Source organism: Panthera onca, chromosome A1 (genome assembly GCF_046562875.1).
Source record: "Panthera onca isolate mPanOnc1 chromosome A1, mPanOnc1 haplotype 2, whole genome shotgun sequence".
Classification (NCBI taxonomy): domain Eukaryota; kingdom Metazoa; phylum Chordata; class Mammalia; order Carnivora; family Felidae; genus Panthera; species Panthera onca.
In genome coordinates, this window is record NC_138339.1 from 144,438,411 (window position 1) to 144,459,544 (window position 21,134).

General features: G+C 39.3%; 1 protein-coding gene across 4 annotated transcripts in view; it reads right to left on the bottom strand.

The window, feature by feature from the left end:
- The window catches only part of COMMD10 (COMM domain containing 10), a 214,866-nt gene that overhangs the window by 82,632 nt on the left and 111,100 nt on the right, over window positions 1-21,134 (bottom strand). The window contains exon 6 of one of the 4 annotated variants that reach the window (XM_060636325.2): window positions 2,508-2,706. The exons of the other annotated variants lie outside the window; for them this stretch is intronic. Coding sequence (XP_060492308.1) covers window positions 2,674-2,706 — 33 coding nt within the window. The 3' untranslated portion in view covers window positions 2,508-2,673. Of the gene's footprint in view, window positions 1-2,507; window positions 2,707-21,134 lie in introns of those variants that run through there. 4 annotated transcript variants of the gene reach the window in all.

Genomic DNA, 21,134 nt, shown 5'->3' on the forward strand with positions numbered 1-21,134 from the left:
AGTCAGTTAAGCATCCAACTTTGGCTCACGTCACGATCTCACAGCTCATGGGTTTAAGCCCCGCATGTGGCTCTGTGCTGACAGCTTAGAGCCTGGAGCCTGCTTCGGATTCTGTGTCTCCCTCTCTCTCTGCCCCTCTCCCACTCATGCTCACTCTCACTCACTTTCTCTCTCAAAAATAAATAAACGTAAAAAAAATTAAGTGCCTACACCAATTTCCTTTGCCACCAGAAATGTATAAAGAATTCTCATTTCCCTATATAAATATCTGGCAATACCAGGCCTCCGCATTTTTGCCAATTTGATGGGTATGTCAAATGCTATCTCATCCGTGTTTGGTTTATCACTCCACTGCCTCATCGGTGAAATTCATTGCTGATATAAAATTTTATTTTTCTTAGTGCTGACAATGCATTGTGATGGTGTTTACATATTTCCACAGTCATTTTGGAGTGCTGTCATTTAAAAGATTTAAAAATTGAACTTTTAAGTCTGGAAATCTAATTTCTCCCTCTTATAAAGTGTTCTAGTTCTGCCTTTACTTAGGCACAATATCTGTTAAAAAGTGCTTGGTGTATTCATCACAAACTTACCTGGTTTTGAGGATTCTATTAATTAAAAAGAAAAGTACTTTTAAGTTTTATACTATATAAACGTTTGGCACTTACAACAAAGGGCAATATTAAAGACATTAAAAGTCCTTATAATGTCATCTTTTTACACATACCTCAATAAAATTAATGATTCCAGCTTCTGCTTACTGAAAGCATTTTATACATCACTTATTTTACTCAGCCCAATGTTGGTTTGTTGCTCTTTCATTAAGTTAGTTCTTCTAAGGCTAGGATTGTTGTGTGGTAATGTCTTTAAATACAAAACGTATTTTTAAGGTATAAAACATTGGAGAACCCGAAAATTTCTCTTCATGTCCCCTTCCAGTGCTATGCCTTCTAAGGTAAATACTATCCTGACATCTAACAACACAGATTTGAACTTCAAAGAAGTAAAATTATAGAATACATATTCTTTTGCCTTTGGCTTCTTTCACTCAACATTGTAGTTGGGTGATTTACCCATGGTGTTAAATATAGCCATAGTATTTATACTGTAATTGGTGTATAGTATTTCATCGTATCACCATACCACAATCTATCCATTCTACTGTTCATGGGCATTTGGGTAGTTTCTACATTGCGGCCCTCATGAAGAGTATTGCCATGAGCAACACTGTTCATGTCTCTTGGTGATCAGTTCTGTACTTCAGTTGGGATACACCTAGAAGTGGGATTTCCAGGATACATGGCATATGTATGTTCTATTTTAGACAACAATAACAAATAGTTCCCAAATAGTTCCCAAAGTGGAATACCAAAGTCTAACTTCTGCATTCATTCACTCATTCTCTGATTTTTAAAAATGAAAATGTGTGAAGGCACTGTGCTTGATGCTGGTGAAAACGGCCAGCACCACGTTCCTGGATCTCTGCAGCAATCACTCCTTCCTATATTCACTTTCCTGAATACCTACGGTAGGCCAGGCATTGTTGTACATTTGGAGACCATCAGATTAATAACAAGGACAAATCCCTCACCCTCATGGTACCTACATTCTAATGGGAAGACCAACAATTAAACAAAGCTAATATGTAAGCTAAAAAACAAAAAGAATATCAAAAAGTAGAAATGCTATGGAAAACAATTAAACAGGATAAAGAGGAAGAATGTGGAAGTGGGGAATGGGGTCTTATTTTAGATAAAATGCACAGGGAAGGTGTCTCTAAAAAGGTGAAATAAGGTTCCAAAGGAAGGAAGTAGTGATAAAGGTAGGGAGCAGTGACATTTAACATATACATATTCTGAAAGTGGAGAAAACATGATTTGTGATGGACTGGATGTGGGGTGTGAATACACTGATTATGACAGACTATTCGTGAATGTTTGACTGGATGAATAACAATATCTACTAACAAGTTTGTAGAATGATCTATTACCTGTCAACAGATGCACACTAATTTATTAGGCAGTCCTCAGAGTACAGAGTATGTTCTCTATAATAATACTTAGACTGTATTTCAAATCTTCCTCTGTTGTCATCCCAACAATCAGTCGATAGTTACTTTGTAAACAAAGAATTATTATTCTTCCTGGAGAAAAAGATTTATAAGTGAAACAAATAAACACACGAATATGTCTGTATATACGTGTGTTTGTGTGTGTATATACATACATAATCTGATTATCGCCTTTTAGGTCACTACTACCAATTACTATTCTATTTTTAGTGTTGACTTTTTCCTTAGTGTTTTGATTTTGACTTATGGTAATTCAACAAGGAGGCAGGTAATTTGGTTTAAGTTTAGTGATACCACCACATGCAAGCCAGTACCACTAACCTAACAATATGAATAGACAAATAACAAGTCTAACTCTTCTAGCTTACTTTTGCGCTACAAGATAAGAACAGCAATACTTTCACGTTACTTCTTTAGAACTAAAAATCATACAGAGTAGTCTGTAGCTTTGCTTTTATTATGCCAAGAAATACTATCTGGAAATCCAGACAGATTTGTTGCACCAAAATGGCAGCCTATGTGGTTGGTGGTCAGTTCACACAACCTTTTCTCTCGAACAATAAAAATTTCAAATGCCAGGTTTACAAAGCCTTGGTATGTACTTATCCAGGAAGTGTTACAGTTGATTCTTGTTTCTGTAAAGAAAGGAAGATTACAAAAGAAAAATGAAACATTCCACATAAAATTAGAAGAAGAAAGAAGAATATTTATTAATCTACTTGTATAGCTGTGAAAGGCATTAGAGCAAGACGGGAAAAAGTGAATGGCTATGGGAAAGGAATCAAATGTGTGTATGCTAATAATTGTGAAAAGAGAGTAAGAATCTCGCAGAAAAATAAAAAAGCAAAACAAAAGTAAAAATCTAGAAACTTCCCACTCACAATAAAACAGACACTCCCAATGTTTAATCTAACAAATGAGCTACAATGGAGAAATTGCACGTGCATCCCACAAATACAGTGAGAACTGTAAACGCTTTAAGGGGGAAAAAAAGGCAACTCCTTCTACAAAAGGTTCAATAGAAACAGGTATGCCTCTGAATCTAAAGCGTAAGATAATAGTACAGTTCTGACAGCCCTGTTTGTTCTTAACCACATAAACGGCCTGGTGAGAAAAAGCTTATGCTCACTTCTATTGAAAATGGAAATTGTTTTTACTTATTTCCATTATTAAATGCCTACCGTGTAGACTGCTATGGTCTCTTCCCTTCTAAGGGCTTACAATAAGAGACAAATAATACACAACTGAAAAGACACCATACAGTCTCACTCAAGTAAATAAATGAATAATCCCCATTAGCAACATGTACAAGGAAGGAGTAACTGCCCACGACTACACAGTGTGTGTAACAGGGAGTCCTGGGTGTTACATGTATGGCAATGTCCAGCCAGGAGACGTTAAATAAGGAGCTTTTGAAATAAACAAGGAAAGGTGAACAGAGTATACTCCCAACATTACAGGAGAGCTGGGAAAAGGCTCCCAAAGTGAAATAAAATGATTATAAATTGAATAAGGCTGGTCGACTCACTTTTGTGAGTTAAAGATAGGAGCCCAGATGTTCCCTTTCCTAACTTCAGTGTGATCGGTGTTATCTCATTTAAGCTCTGCTTTATCTCATTTAATATAGAGTTGTGATATTCATTGTAGAAGGGAGGAACCTGACACAGATGGTTAGGTGACCCGTCCGATCACTAGTGGTGCAACCAAGAGTAAAACCAAGGTAGTGTGACTTTGGAATCTACATTCTTACATACCATATCTACTAAATCGCAACTTCATGAAGAACTATTATGGTCACTTATTGGTAGAGCTTTGAACAATGCCTGGCTCATTAGCCAGGCCAAAAGAAAGAATGAAAAACAATACCGGAGGTGGTGAGTGTGATATAAAAAAAAAAAAGAGAGAGAGAGAGAGAGAGATTTTCACCCCTCTCTGATAAGGCAATGTTCTGAAATTCATTCAGAAAATCTGACGAGTGAGATGGAGCACCTGTCTTATCTTTATGCAATCTCTTGAAGGACCAACAAGAAGAATCCAGCCGTTCAAGAAATCTCTACTCCTACTACTATACTGGAGATTACTCATTTCAGTGGGCCCAGACTTGGTTATATAGATTCTTCTCAACTATTAGTAAGAAAACATAATGCAATTCATATCAATTCAAAACACAGCTATTAGACATTTATAATACCTAGAAATTAAATTATTATTTCAACATTATAGGAGTAAAAGGACCAAAAGTATTCCAGATTTTAACATATAATGCAATGCACATAGTAAGGCAACAATTTTATTAACAGAGAAATCTACCCAATTCAATTCAATTCAATTCAATAAAATAAAAAGTACTTCAGATGGTCTCTTCAAGTTCACTAACCTTAATTCTTTCTTTTTAAAGCTTATTTATTTTTGAGAGAGACGGGGGAGGAAGAGAGAGGGGGACGGAACATCCAAAGCGGGCTCTATGCAGATAGCAGTGAGCCCCATGTGGGGCTCAAACTCATGAACTGTGAGATGATGACTTGAGCCAAAGTTGGACACTCAACCAACTGAGCCACCCAGGGGTCCCCACTCACCTTAATTCTTAAAAAATTAAAAAGGTTCACTAAAATAGGGGAAGAAAAAAGCTATATCATAGTGTTGCAGTTATCTGAACACAACATTTCCATTCATAATATTTTGGAAGGAAGAAAGAAGGGGAGCGCTGATTGCTTCCTCATGCCTGTCAGCCCAACATCATGGAGTGTCCCTGCTTCTCAAAGGAAAGTCAGACAGAAGAAGAACCTGCCTTGGTTGGAATGTATCTAACTCAAGTATCGGCAACAGAGGTTTGTGTCTGATAGTTTATTTCCCATAAAGTAAATATGAATTTTAATTTTTATTTCACCAATCATATTTTCAGGAAAACACCCTCAAAATGGTCTCCTTTAAATATAAGCAAGCAAACTCTTCTAACTTCTACATAGTTTCAGGGCTGGAAATCAATGATAAATGTGTGCACAGGTTCACCTACGCATAAGTGAAGTGGAAACTGCTATTTCAACTCTAAGACTACTCAGTGGAACAAATGGATTAGCAAGTTTAAAAGTTCAGCTGGCCCAAAATTCACGATCAACCTGCGGAAATCTCCTTCAGGAATAGTGCACAATACACAGGCATATACTGCGACTATCAACTAATTTTGAACCACCTAGGAGCTGATATGCTGAATGGTTGACTTGAAGACAAGTCAGCAATGAGCTAATAATTTCAGGCAACCATCTTCAGAATTAAGAATGATGAGATTTTATTCAGCTTTGTTTCTGAATTTCCTTTTCACTTTCAGATTCTAGCATGTCAGTAATGCATGCAAACTAACAAAGGAGAGAAAAGAAGCAGTGGAGGTGGAATGCAAAGTGTTTCAGACAAATAAGGAACACTGCGAATAACAGGAAGCAAATATGTAACTGAGAGGATGCAGAAAGAAAAGGAAAAACCAAAATGTCTAAACCATATTAATAATCCTCAACTTTGCCTAACATCTGTGTTGTGAAGGTGCTCAAGAAACTGATGTCATGTCTTAGGTTTCTTTAAAAGAAGCCATCACAACCTTATTTTTTGGTTGTTATTTTATGTTTTACCAAGGTATACAATGCTATACTATTTAGACAGGAACACACACACACACACACACACACACACACACACAAACACATATGCATATATATATACAATACACACACACACACACACACACACATATATATATATACACACACAACACAACATATATGTTGTGAACATGTCTGTATGTATGCATATGTGTATGCATGCATGTGTATATCTTTGTAATGAATCATGTACCTGAATATACACTTTTTGTTCAACAAATCATGTAATGAAAGAAAGACGAGAAAAACTACCAAATGAAACAGAATGGTGGAATCTTCCTCCAGGTAAGGAATGATTACCGTGCCGCTTCTAGATGCCGGCGAAAACTCAATAACACCAGATGCTACCATAGGTAGTATGGCTAATTAAGATTTAATGTACTTTTCTGCTCCAGCAATTAAATGGGAGGGACTGCAGGGAATTGTTTTATATCGCCAGGCAAATCATATGATGGTCAGAAAAGTAATGATAAATTTCTACCAAAAATTCTGTTTTCTTGCATTTGTTGGAAGAACGTGTACACTTAATGAGGAAGCTCCCTCCTCCCTTGCACTTGGAGTTTAAAATGGACGTCGTGGATTTTAGCACTTTCCGAGTAAGGTTTTAGACACACCATATGTATGACCATCTAGGAAATCGATGTTTAATGGAATAAAAAGAAGAGCTGCTGGAGCCTGGGAGCCATTTTATTACTGTCTGATTTAGCAGCATCTAACAGAGATGGTAAGTTTTATCATGCACCTTTAGCTACTAAATTCACAAAACAAACAGAAGGCTTACCAGGGGAGGTAGAGAGTGATCAGACTCTATCCTCTAGTTACTCTTCCAGTAAAGCAGCATGTGTTGCCTAAAATTGCTGTGGGAACCTGGGAGCTCATAAGGCAAATCAAGTTCTACTTGAATGTCTTCTTTAATATCCTATATTCCGACCTCCACAGTAAATAACAAGTTCACACGCAGATATCCGTTATAAGTAAGTTCAAATATTCATGGGAAAATGAAGTACAATGATGCTAAACTTTGCAATTTAATTATCTTGCTGAATTCTTATTAAGCATATAAGCTGTGACTGCATGATGCTTTTGTTTGCATATTACAATTGATTTTCATGTATTCTGTAAATTCCAGTGAGCAAAAGGAAAGACAGGTTTGTGTTCCAGTTCTCCTTCTGCCTATGATATAAGAAAGGGTTACATTATTAGACATTATTTTTTCCTCAAAGCAGTACAAATACTTGCCATTTATATGTAACTATTCAGCAGAGGAAACAGGTTCAAAAGGAAAATCAAAGAAGAAGGTACAGAGAAGAGGAGAAGAACAGAAAACACCTAAATGAGTATAGGATCAGAAACACTAACTTAAGCCTCAGTGTAACATTTCCCTATATGAACCAGTTTGTATTCCTTTTATTTTTTTTTAAGTGTATTATTTATTTTTGAGAAAGAAAGAGAGGGAGTGCACGAGCAGGGGAGGGGCAGAAATAGAGAGAGGCAGAGAATCCCAAACAGGCACTGTCATCACAGAGCAAGATGCAGGGCTCGATCTCAACAAACCGCGAAGATCATGACCCGAGCCGAAACCAAGAATTGGATGTTCAACCGACTGAGCCACCCAGGCACCCCGCATATTCCTTTTCAGAAAAGCAAAGTTTAGCACGGGAGAAAGGAAATTGGATTGAGAGTGCAAAAATTTAGGTTCTAGTCCCACCTCTGGCATTCACAGGCTATGTAACTTTGATAAATCAAAGACCTTCCAGGAATCTGCTTTATAGACTCCAAACCAAACAGCAACTTCTTATTCCCTTCCTTTAATGCTACAGTATTGTCAGGGTGTCAGCTTATGACATTACAATGATTTCCACAGCAACCAAACCAATGTCAGTATAGTATTAGGAATCCTTTATAGCATCAGGTAAAGGCAAGACACTGGCAATCACAGGTGAACATCTACTGGAAAGCACACATCTCCAATATATAGCAAGGATGAAATCAAATTGTACTTGACAATTAAAGTGCCCCCTCTAGGTTTCCTCTTCTTTCTCCAACTGTAACTAATAATTGAAGTCTTTCCCTTCAAGGGGAGCAATGGACATTTCTGAAGATAACTTGCCTTAAGGCTCAAGTTTTTCTAGAGCTAATCAAAACTGCGTGTGGGGTGTGTACATATGCAGTGGAAAAAAAATGACCAAAATTCACCGAGACTATGTCTGTGAGGGGAGGGGGACACGATGTGGGGCAACTCGCTTTACATCTTTGGTTTCAAGCCTTCCACATGATAACCACGAGGAAAGAAAGCACCTATCGCTCTGGCTCTGAACTGACTTGAGAACCGGGCTAGTAGGCTTCAAGTCTACCTCTACCTCTAGCTCCACACTTAACGTAGGCAGGTCGTGCAACATGCTCCCCATGCTTCCATATCTGAAATGAATTCTGCTCAAACGGTAACTGGCCACCTCCATGGGGGCCGATATGGTAACTGAGACTTCACTGCACTTTCATAAAGGTAGCTAAAGTAGCGGAATTCTTCCACAGATGCTCTATTTCTATAAAAATAAAATTCTGTCCTCGGCTGTACTTATAATTCTCATTGGCAAGAAAGGGAAAAAACAAAACTGTTTACAAGAAAAGTCAAGGACATTCGAGAAAGTATAAAAAAAAATGTTACCCAAGGTGTTAATTTCATAGTAAACCTACAAAGCACATTACCATCAAATGGACGGGGGAATGAATGAAATGACCTTTATGGTCTCTTCCAAAACTGAACATGATGAAGATCCTATCATTGTAAACTACATTATGTGAAATGTGAAAGACATCCTCACATTAAAAAATGCCAGAAGTGTTTACTGCAGAAAAGATAAAAAAAGATAGATATTTGGCAGAAACAATTATCCTTTCTTGATTATATACTTCTGATACAAATTTACTAACAATCTATAAAGGGAAAACACTCAACATCAAGATGTTACTCATGTACATATTGGAAGACAGGAATACAGGTATAGCAACGCTTCTAAGCTTTATTTAGAAAATCATCTGTCACACAAAACCAATATCCATTATTTGTTAGGTTTTTAGTGCCTTCTTGGTAAATTTGAAAATTAATAATATGCTACCCAGGCACATAATTCAGAATATACCGTATTAGCTATTTCCCCAATCACTACATTAGACTAGAATGAGCCATTCATATACACATACATATTTCTGTGACTAATAACAGCATGAGGGATGTTTGAAAACAGCACGCTGTACACAATTTATAGCCATAAACAGTGTACTTTCTTTCTTTTTTTTAAGTTTATTTAATTTGAGAGAGAAAGAGAAAGCATGGGAGGGGAAGAGAGAGGGAGACAGAGAGAGAACCCCAAGTAGGCTCTGCACTGTTAGCACAGAGCCTGACACGGGGCTCGAACTCACGAATTGTGAAATCATGACCTGAGCTGAAACCAAGAGTTGGATGCTCAACCAACTGAGCCACCCAGGCGCCCTTAACTTTCTTTCTTAAATGAAACCAGTACAATATCAATTTTGTAACTCTGACACCTTAACCTCATGGGATAATCACCTACATTAACCAGCACAGGCATAGGGAGTATTAACAGATTTGGCTATTAAGATTTTTATACTAGAAAGTCACCCTTATGGCTCTGTGTGTGTAAGATTATTCATCCACGATTTTTCTCTCACTGACAACAAAGCAGTTGAAAGTGGAAAATAACTTTTGCAAATATGCATAAGTACAATTACTCTAAATTCTCTGAATACAAATAGCCTTTAAAAATATCCATCTGAATCATGGGAATCTACTCCTGAAGCCAAGAGCACACTGTACACCCTGTATGTTAGCTAACTTTAAAAAAATTTAAAGTTATTTTATTTAAACCCTTAAAAAATATCCATCTGCACTGTATATTATTGATAAAACCAGGGACAACAGATTCACTCGACCACCTGCTATTTGGCTGTGTACATGTATCCTGGCATATCTGTGCAGCTTTCATAGAGATCCGTGTTCACAACGATAAGAGGGTCTCCAGGAGAATTCCTTGCCTGCTTACCATAACCACACTTCCTCATACTGAGTCCACCAGCCCACCACTATAAAGGGCCGCAAGTTTTGACAGGACTTTTAACGTGAAATGCTAAACATCTGAATACACAGACAAAATGAAAAAGCTTGAAATTTCACGTGTAGCTCGATCAAGCCTCCCAGTTAAGCAGCCCCCAAAGCAAGCCACACAATCACGATACAAGTTCTTATACAGCAGTCAAAAGCCTCCGTGAATATACTTTATGCATTCATTAAACAGATTCTGACGCTTATTCGTTGGACTGCCTGCCCCTCATAAAAGTACAATGGGATACAATTTAAAGACACAGCAAATGGAGGCTAACTCCACTCAAGAAGGAGTTCTACTACAAAAATATATTTTCTTCATGTGGAAGAAAAATATCTCCATGGACCCAATGTCATGAACAGCACTTAGGCTTCCAGATTCTGGTAAAATTCAATGTGGACCTTACCGGGGCTGAACTACGGAACCATCGTGAACTCTTGATTCTAGGTAGTTGGGGACTGTCTAGAAACAGGGATGGCAGTGGACAAACGTTGATTATTACTGTTGTCGGTAGGCGGAGTAGTGTCAGCAATCCCTTACTGGCCATCCATTATGTGCTAGGCATTGCGACAAACGCCTTACGTAGTTTACCACTAATTTTCATATTTTCACTGTATGAGATAGGTATCGTTTTTATCTTACAGGTTTAAAAAAAAATCAAGCTTTGAAGAATGACGTGACCTGCCTCAAGTCATACTGCTGGGGAGTGGAAAAGTCATACCCAGGTCCACATGGCTTCCAAGGTCCACTCTGTCTACCCCTTGGCCATGTGGCTGTGCTTCAAAATACGTACTTTACTTTCCACGGCCCAAATCCCCAGTCCTTCAACACAGGTGATCCCGGCCATAAATCAGAAGAAAGTATTCTGATCTAATTGACACTGAGCATAACTAAACTAAATCCTACCAGGAGCAGTATTTTCATCTTTTAAAAAGGAGGCAACTTCACTGAAGTCAAGAACAGTACAGTAGATAGTGAAGGAAAAGTAAGAGAACAGCTTGCTGTGAGAAGGAGATTGGCCCTCTTGAAGAGGACACGTGTACTTTCCTCACTGGCATTGTTGCTTTTTTGGAAATATCACTAGTCCAGTTCAGTGCGATACTATCAATCCTGTGGCCTGCCCCCAATCCTGGTGACAAGGACCAAGGAGGGTCAGTGCCTTTTTTTTTTTCCTAGAGATTTTTAGTTGCCACTTGGAAAAACAACAATCATTCACACTTATCTGAAATCTGGGACTGTGAGAATGATATACATCTGGGTGCATGCCGTCCGTGGACGGTACCTGCCGGAGACAAAGCCGACAAGAAGAAGGCAGTGCTGAAGGATGCAGACCCAAAGCTGTGATGACACTGCCCGAGCCCCTGAATCCTGCCATGACTGAGGTTAGAGATTCGCGTCTTCGTGTTTCAGAGCTGCTACCTGACCCGGTGACTAACTTCACGTAAGTTAGCTCACAACAGGATGCTAGCACCCAAAAGAATCCTTACTAACAGGCTTCTGAGGGTTTGCTCTTGAGGTCATCCTCCCTGGGGAATGCCTTCATTTATTAGTTCTTTTCTTCCTCCACTCCAGTGCCCGAGGATGTGGGAACCAAGAAGGTAAATGAAGAAAAGCAGTTTCAATTTCAGCTCAAGATGACTAGTGAAGGGTGAAAATACAGGGATCTAGAATGAGTTTGGGGCAGTTAAGGGCAATATTTATAGATAATTTTAATGTTTATTTATTTTGTGCACATGTGTGAGTGGGGGAGATTCGAAGCAGGTTCTGCGCTGTAAGTGCAGAGAGCCTGAGGCTAGGCTCAAACTCATGAACTGTGAGATTGTGACCCGAGCCAAAGTCAGACGCTTAACTGACAGAGCTACTCAGGCGTCCCTACTTAGGATATCTATCTATGTACAAAATCTGAAAGTAGCATGACTCTGTTTCATGAAGTCCTATTTTCCGTGATGATGTCTGATAGAAAATCACAATGGTACAATGTCAAACCATAGACAGTTATATAATAAGGCAACAAGACAGTATAAAATGTAGGGAAATGCTTATTACAGATCAGATGTCTGTAAATAATCCAGCAACTGTCTGTAATATGTTTGTTTTAATTTTATTCTTTTAAATACACATTTTACATGACCTACCTATTCTTTTTAAGTTTGCATTTCCCAAATTCATGTTTTAGAGATTTAAATCATATAGAAAGTTAAAATGCAGCTACTTCAAAGTGTTTACAGAATTGAAGGTTTGAATTTTCCTGCTCATCTCTTTCTGGATTCATACGTCACCTTCAAGTCTTAGCTGCTTTTCCTTATTAATATTTCATATATGAAAACAGTATGTAATTAAGATATAAATTAAAAGTTAGTCTTAAAATGTTGTTGCAATGTATCATGAAAAAACTCAAGATGATGCAGCATTCACATTCCAAAGGAACTAGAACTCTTGATTGCCAGTGGCAAAAAACCTAACCCAACTGGCAAAAGCAAAAAGGTAATAACGTTGTCTCACAGGATTAAAAGAGTAGGAGGGGCGCCTGGGTGGCTCAGTCAGTTAAGCATCCAACTCTTGATCTTGGCTCAGGTTACCATCTCACAGTTCATGAGTTCGAGTCCCACACTGGGCTCTGCACTGATGGCATGGAGCCTGCTTGGGATTCTGTGTCTCCTTCTCTGCCTCTCCCCTGTTTGTGTGTGTGCTTTCTCTTTCTTTCTCTCTCTCTCTCCCTTCCTCCCTCCTTCCCTCCCTCCCTCTTGAATATTATTTTTATTCAAAATAAATAAATAAGAAAATTTTTTTTTAAAAGTGGAGGAATAGGGATAGCTTCAGAAATAATGGATTTAGGCTTCAAAATATATAATCAGGACTCAGTTTCTCTCTCTCCATTCTCTTAGTTCTACTTCCTGAGATGTTGGTCTCCTCCTCAGGCTCCCTGTGATATGTGAATCTATAGTAGACCTTGAAGGCGCTGCATACTGATATATACTATACTTACTCAACCTGGACCAATTAATGTGTCCAAGGAGGTGCAAGGTGCTTGCTGCTGATTAACATCAGTCACATACACCATCTCTGAGATGGTTGGTCAGTGTGACCTGACCCCAAGAGCAGGGAAAGGGTGGATTCTTCAAAGGAAAACTGAAAGGATGTTTTTCAGGATATCAAGAATACATGCCTATTACAAATTACATCTTTTCATAATAAAAATTATGTGAACAGGGGCACCTGGATGGCTTAGTCGGTTAAGTGTTAGGACTCTTTGATTTTGGCTCAGGTCATGATGTCACGGTTCATGAGTTCGAGCCCCGTGTTGAGCTCTGTGCTCACAGGAGGCCTGCTTGGGATTCTCTCTCCCTCTCTCTCAAAATAAACATTTAAAAAATTTACGTGAACAGATAATAACATCTACAAAAAAATTCTGTAAGTTTTCTAGTGTGCTGAAAACTAGGAATACTTCTTTGAAAATTGTAATTCATTATTAGACTTTCATTACTGTTTCCTTCTGATACCACGACTCAAAGCATTTAAACTTCTATTTTCTACCCTTCAAATTCCCTTGTACTATGTTACCTGAAATACAAGGTTTTGACAGCTATGGCTGCCAAAAAAAATTAAAAAGGGGGATAGATTTCCAAATAGAGATTGATTTTTGCCAAAAATCATTGTACCAGTTAGAGTTCTTGGTTGCAGAGAACTTAAGCAGAAAGGGACACAAAAGGATGATGGTGAAGAAACAGAAGTGGGAAACAAGCTGGAACTAAGGGGCACCAGGAAGCCAGAGCTGTGACCAAAATCATGCGAAGGACGGGTCACACTAGGAAGCGCCTGCTGAAAGTGCTAGAGCCATCACTGCTGGCATCAATGCCTCCACTCAGTGGGAGGCAGGACCACAGCAACTAGAATAAATCCTAACTTATAATGAGCCTTGAATAAATGTAATTTATTATTCTCCTAAAAGCAGAATTTAAGTAATTATGCGGCACCATATGATTGATAGATCGTCATTAAAAAGGAACACAACAAAGGTAATTTCCCAAATCACACAATTATTGGTAGAAAGTAAGCACACGGATTATTCTGAATCAACTATTTAGCTCTAATTCCAACAGAAAGAATTCTATAAACTCCCATTTCCTGCCCCCTTCCCTAATTTACCCTGCCAGTACAACATGCTTTACTTAAGTCAGGTGGGCTTAACCATGCAATTGATAGACCTGGAATGCAATCAGAGTTTGGCTTCTGAGGTGGGTTATGGCAGGTCACGTACAGGTTATTTCCTTCTCCACCCTGAGTGTAACTGGTCAAGCGGTCAGTACCAGTGTGCATCTAAGCCGCTTTCCATTATGGCCAGTGGAAATGAACAGGGTCACTACTCTGCTGTCCACTGACAGAATAATTGCAGATCCCCGTCCACACCACGGATCTACACACTTGGAGGGGAAAAGGTGTCACCTGGCTCCTGTATTACCAAACTGCTTTTGTGGCTGCAGGGTACAGTCCATTATTACTCTCTTAGAATTCAACCCCAAACACAGAACTATAATTTAGAGAAAATACAGCATAAGATATAAAGGAAGTATTTAAGAGGAAAATTTGGCTTACAACATACAGTTGTTTTCATTAAAGTACAAGTACTTGGAAGCCAGCTATTTTATTTATAAAAAAAGCTTTTGTTTAAAAAAAAAAAGTTTAATTACCACAATATGTTTTCTCAGCTCAGTTAAATATAAACTACAGTCATTTCTCCATTTATGTTGTGAGTTTGAATTGAAATACGCTAGGAACATATTTACATGTAAATGTGAATACATGAAGTAATTAAGAGATCACGTAATCTACTTTATAGTAGAGCCCAAATAGTGTCACGGTTCTTTGTCATATTCATACGTAGATAGGTTGACAGGGGATTTTTTTTTTTTTTACACCAATAAAGTAGCTGTGCAAATAATATAAAGGTTACTTTTGTCTTCTAATTTTTTAATGTTTATTTTTTTTTGAGAAGGGGTGGGGCAGAGAGAGGGAGAGAGAGAATTCCAAGCAGGATCTGCACCGTCGGTGCAGAGCCTGACGTGGAGCTTGAACTCAAGACCCTGAGATCAAGACCAGAGCTGAGCCTGACTTAGAGGCTCAACCAACTGAGCCACCCAGGTGCCCCTCTAGTTTTTTTAAAAGAGCAAAAAGCAGAAAACCATAAGGAAAAAGTATGTATACTCTGCAGCTATTATGTACAATTGACTACACTGTAGTCATAAACTCCAGTAGAGAAACTAACAGTTTCACCTCCACTTAAAACTTTTTACTCTACCAAGGAAAAAGAAGTTCTCCCAAGGCCAAAGACATAATGATCTACTGAACTAGGGAGAGATAAAGCTGTTCCTTTAGTCAGTCGTTTCTTTCCTTTTTTTAATCTTAGAGAGCAAGAGTGCATGCAAGCAGGGGAGAGAGAGAGAGAGAGAGAAAGAATCTCGAGCAGGCTCCACGTTCAGTGTGGAGTCTGACGCTGAACTCGATCTCATGACCCTGGGATCATGACCTGAGCCGAAATCAACAGTCGGACACTCAACTGACTGAGCCACCCAGGCACCCCTACTCAGTCATTTCTTAAACATATATTCCTTGGACTCCTTACGAGTACCAGCTCTCATGACCAACGAGATGCCAATTCTCTAGAAGCCACATTGAAAGACATAGGAAGAAAGACAGTAAAAGGATAGCCACAAATGTGACAAGTGATATGAAGAGGGGGTTATAAAGCAGGAGGACCAAGCCTGGCCAGGTCGGGTCAGGGAAAAACTTCTCTCAGGAGATGACCCAACAGAAAGTCTGATTATTGTTTTCCAGGAAGAAGGAATAGAATCTGTAAAAACCTAGTATAAGTAAAAAAGTAAGTATACATGAGGAAATGAAGGCAGTGTGCCTGAGCGGAAAGGAGGAGCAGAAGGGCGTGAACATAAGGCAGCACATATGAGACTCCCTCCTGCGGGAACACAAGCTGCTGGACATTAGTAAGCAGGCAAGTGAAACACATTTACACAAGCAGTTTGGGTTATAGGAGGAGAAACTGCGTGGACCATGAAAATAAACAATGGATTTTAAATAAAAATTCATGATGGGGCGACTGGGTGGCTCAGTCGGTTAAGCGTCCGACTTCAGCCCAGGTCATGATCTCCCAGTTCGTGGGTTCGAGCCCCACATTGGGCTCTGTGCTGACAGCTCCGAGCCTGGAGCCTGCTTCAGATTCTGTCTCTCTCTGCCCCTCCCCCACTGTACTGTGTGTGTGTGTGTGTGTGTGTGTGTGTGTGTGTCTCAAAAACAAATAAACATTAAAAGTCTGTGAGGCAAGAGAGGGCTGTACCTCAAGCAGTGGATGGGCTCATCTGTTATTTTCATGTGATGCTTGGGCTCCTTTGAGCATGTTTATTTACATGTTGTCAGTGAGAGGCCAACAGAGAAGAAGACACTGAGCACAGAAGGCAGAGGGGCCACTCAGAGAACTGGAAGAGACAGAAGCCAGAGCTCAGAAAACTACAAGCAATGAATGCACCCAATGTGTGTGTTATCTTCTCCAACAGCGCTGGATGGCAGAGCACACACAGACAGATTCACCCAGAGTCAGAGTTCTCATGGGCGGGTGCAGGGAAGGGTAGTAGGGAAAGAGCTGGAGAACACAAGAGTCCAAGATGGATAAAGAAGGATAATCCAGAAGGGTCAACTAAAGGCAGAGAAGAAGTCATCAGTAGCTGTTACTTCAAAGTTAAATCAAAATTTCTGATAACGGCTCAAAAGGTGGCTCTGTGTGAGTGATCAACTATAGAGGTAAAGAGGCCAAGGAATGTTTCCACCAGGAATGCCCTCCTCTGTGCACAGGACACTTGCCTTTCCATGCTTTGTTGGCTGAGAACTCCACCAATAACACAGCCTGGAAGTGGACATCCTTCCCTGCCCCACCCTTTCCCACAAACTTTAAAAGGCTGAGGGAAAAGCAGAGTGAGACCTGAGGGAAAGGGAAGTCCAGGAATGGGGTACCTGAGCCTGCTTTGGGTTGTGCAAACTTTTCTGAAAAACACAGACCCTTTTGTTCATTCAATGCCTTCCATGAAAATACAAAAGGTAAAACGGAGAGGTAAGAGCTGCTCTGCCAGAAGGTAGACTGGGGCCTGTTAAATTGCCCTTGCACGACCTCCTCCTTCCCATACGTATCCTTCTATCCAGCAGCCACCTACAACCTCAGAGCACAAGTGGACCTTTTGTTCAAGGCAAACAAAAATATAAAAAAATTCCATGCCTTTCTCAAACACACATCCATGCTAAGATCATAGTGGACCCCTTAGGCTGAGACAGTCTAGAGGTTTATGGGCACAAAGCTCTAGCGAATCATGCAGAAACTTTTTTTTTTTTTTTTTTTTTTATCTCTCCCCTTCTATATTTAGCAGCAGAATCTATTTTTCTTTGGGGGAAATATCTACATGTGCCGAACGTTTCATTTGGCATTTTCTGTATGTAACTGCATTCGATTCTCACAAAATTCTTGCCAGGAAATCATATTATTTCCATTTTGCACAATAGGAGGCTGAGGCCGGAGAGGTCAAAGTAACCTCCACACAGTTATAAAGCTAGTAAGTGAAGGGGGTCAGGATTCGAAGCATTTCATCCCAAAGACCCCAAAGCCATCACATTACCTTGCCTCCAAGTTTATAAATGTTACACTGTTCCTCTATCATCACGTATATATAAAATTCCCAGCTATAAACCCATAAAGTGTGCTCTCATACATAACATTGAAAACAGCTCAACCCTTGAGAATTTATTGCATAACTGTTTTTCAGTAATGGCACATAACATAGTCACTCTAATAGACCTCCGCTCAATCTGTTTTCTTTTGGTAAATAATGATCCTCCCCACGGGTGCCAGAGTAAAAGGTGATGTTGCTTCTTTAATGTTCACTATGACCTAATTCTATATCTCCATGATTGATGAGGTTCCATCCTTGTGGTCAGGGTAAACCACTACTGTGATCCAGAAAGGCTGGTGGAGAAGAGTCTGCAACCACTAAAATGTGTCTACATAAAAGGAACAGAGGTTGTGGAGACAAATATTTGAGAATATAAACACTGAATTACAGGAGCATGACAAAGGGATCCCAAGTCAATTCATATTATTCTAGAAGAAAGTTTATTGTAGTCAAGAAAAAAGAAGAGGAGGAGGGAAGGGAAGGGAAGGGAAGGGAAGGGAAGGGAAGGGAAGGGAAGGGAAGGGGAGAAAGGGAAGAAGGGAGACAGGGAGGGAGGGAGGGGGAGAGAGAGAGAAAAAAAAGAAAGAAAGAAAGAAAGAAAGAGAAAGAAAGAAGAAACAAAGAAAGAGAGAGAGGGAAAGAAGAAACAGAGAGAAAGAAAGAAAGAAAGAAAGAAAGAAAGAAAGAAAGAAAGAAGAAAGAAAGAGGAAGAAGGAAGGTCAGACACATAATTAGCGTAAATAAAGTATGGATCCAAAATTAGGGAGTGAATACAAAAGAAATGATCTGCTAGAAAAAAAAATACAGAGAACTATGGAGCAGAGATGTGTGTCATTTTTCCACATGTGACTACAGTAATAAGCATATCTACTGGACTTTTAGAAATGAATCCAAGTAAAATGAGGTCCTGGGATAGGTCATCTATCATCCATAAAACTTCTTTCAATAGTCATTGATAGTATTTGTTCTCAAAAGCACCATGAACTCAATCTTTTACTACTTGGAATTTAGGAACAACACAGTCAACCATAAATTATTAACTTTAAAGAAGATACCGATCAAAATAATTACAATCCACAAAAATTCTAAGAGGAATTTATGGTGGCTTAAAATAACCAGTATTCTCTGTGATGCATGGGAACACATCATCTTAAAAATGTCCTACCCCATTTCTGACCATCAGCACTATTTCCATGACAGCCTTGCTACAGCATAATACCTGAATGCGGTAATAGGAGAGACTTCGCCTCAGGCACCGCAACTGAACTGCTTTGTAGGGTATCAGCTTCCCACAAAACCCCAAACTGTAAAATTCATATTCATCCAACAAGTATTTACTAAAAGCTTACTATGCGTCCAGCACTGTGTCCAGTATGGTGAGCACACGAAACAAAACAGAAATGGTCTGTTTCTTTCTGACGTAGAGTAGGGTTCTCTCAGAACAAAGCTTTCTTTCGCAAGAAAGTCCCAAGTTTAAACTGAATGCTACTCAGCAAGTCTTCACCCTTATTAATTTCAAGAAGGCCTATCATTCACTTTTGTAAGGATATGAATCATTTAAGTCCTTCTAAATAAGGACTTAAAGAACTGGGAAATATCACATTAAAAATAAAAACAAGACTGACTTTCATTTTAATGAGTTCATATTCTAAGTAGTCATTGAAATTCTCAGCCATGAGCTAGCTAAACCTGGAGTTTTAAAAACTACTCAGGCATTGAAAGTTTATTCTCAAGGAGTTTGCTAAAATCTTTAGGTTTTAGATCCTCTAGAAATTTCTTTTTCTTTCAATTCTGGCATCATCTCTTTAGTATATCCCATGAACATTAACATCTCGTATTTCAACCATAGCGTTAGATGTTCTGTGTCTATCGTAATTATTTTCTGTATTATCTGATGAGCCAATGGCCTCTCTCACCAACAATCTCTTGATGATTATGTATTTTAATTTATCATTTTCATGTGCCTTCTGGACAATCTACCTTTTTCCACTTTAACACTTTTTTACTTGACTTTCTAACTTTTTAATCTTTCTGGGGGGTCAAAGTACATCAAATCCCCCCAAACAGATTGCTTTTTGCTAAATCCTTTGATAGCCTTGGTGCTTCCCTAGAGTACTGCTTTGGCTTCCTAAATTTTATTAACATTTGAGGGATCTCCTAAGTTTCTCAGCGATAATTAAAGTTTCTTCTCTATACAATTTTACCTTAATATAGTAACAATTTTAATCCCCTCAACTGACCACTTCTTGGACCAAATTCTCAAAACAAAGCTGAGCCCCACTTGATCCTAAACACATAACCCTTCCCCATTCCCATAAACAATGCTGCCATTCATCCATTTACATAAGCTAGAAACCTAAGGATTGCCCTTAATTTCTCTCCTTTTCCCTCACCTCCCTCGGGGCTCCCAACCCCAAATTTATAAGCAAGCTAACCCACTTCCAGTTATAAGAATAAAGAATTTTAATCTTGCCTCAGGGTCTATGGCCATTTAATTATCCCTATTGAAGTAATGTTCCTCTGTCCTTTTTTAAGGTTTTTTATTATTTTTTTTTTAATGTTTCTTTATTTTTGAGAGACAGAGACAGATCACCAGCAGGGGAGAGGCAGACAGAGAAGGAGACACAGAATCCAAAGCAGGCTCTAAGCTGTGAGCTGGCAGCACAGAGCCTGACTCGGGGCTCGAACCCATGAACCACAAGATCATGACCTAAGAGGAAGTCCAACAACACCCAACCGACCGAGCCACCCAGGCGCCGGCCCCTGTTCCTCCCTCCTAAAAGACCTAGTTCCTTCTCTTTAGGGTTTCAACTTCATGGCATCTCTTCCGCCACAGCTGACACAGTTTACTCTCCGATCTTCTCAATCTTCTTCCCCTTGTGTGTGTCCTTCATATGACATACTTCACCCAGCAAATACATCATTTGCCTATTTACCTGTTTTTGCCCCTATGTGCCCCCCAGGAGAATGTGACCTCCATGAGGGTAGGAGCTACATCGGTCTTATTCTTTCTCCCCTGCTCAAAACATGCCTGGCACATATTAAATGTTTAGTAAATATTTATTGAAAAACTGAATAAATACATTGGCAAGTTTAGATAAAGAAATGCTGAGATGCTGGTCAGTTTTATAATACATACAACTGTGGTAGACAAGACCAGGGAAGCCAGAAGTTAAAAATAACTTTCTTACATTAGAAAATCTTCCTTCTTGGGGCGCCTGGGTGGCTCAGTCGGTTATGCGTCCAATTTAGGCTCAGGTCACCATCTCACGGCTTGTGGGTTCCAGCCCCGCATCGGGCTCTGTGCTGAGAGCTCAGAGCCTGGAGCCTGCTTCCGATTCTGTGTCTCCCTCTCTCTCTGCCCCTCCCCCGCTCATATTCTCTCTCTCTCTCTCTCTCTCTCTCTCTCTCTCTCTCTCAAAAATAATTAAACATTAAAAAAAATAAAAAAGAAAGAAAATCTTCCTTTTCATTCTCATCTTGATGCCTTCAGGTAGGTCTACCTTGGACCAGCAGTACCAGGACCACAGTGCTCTTTCAAAATGGCGGTCCTCTAACAATGTTGACT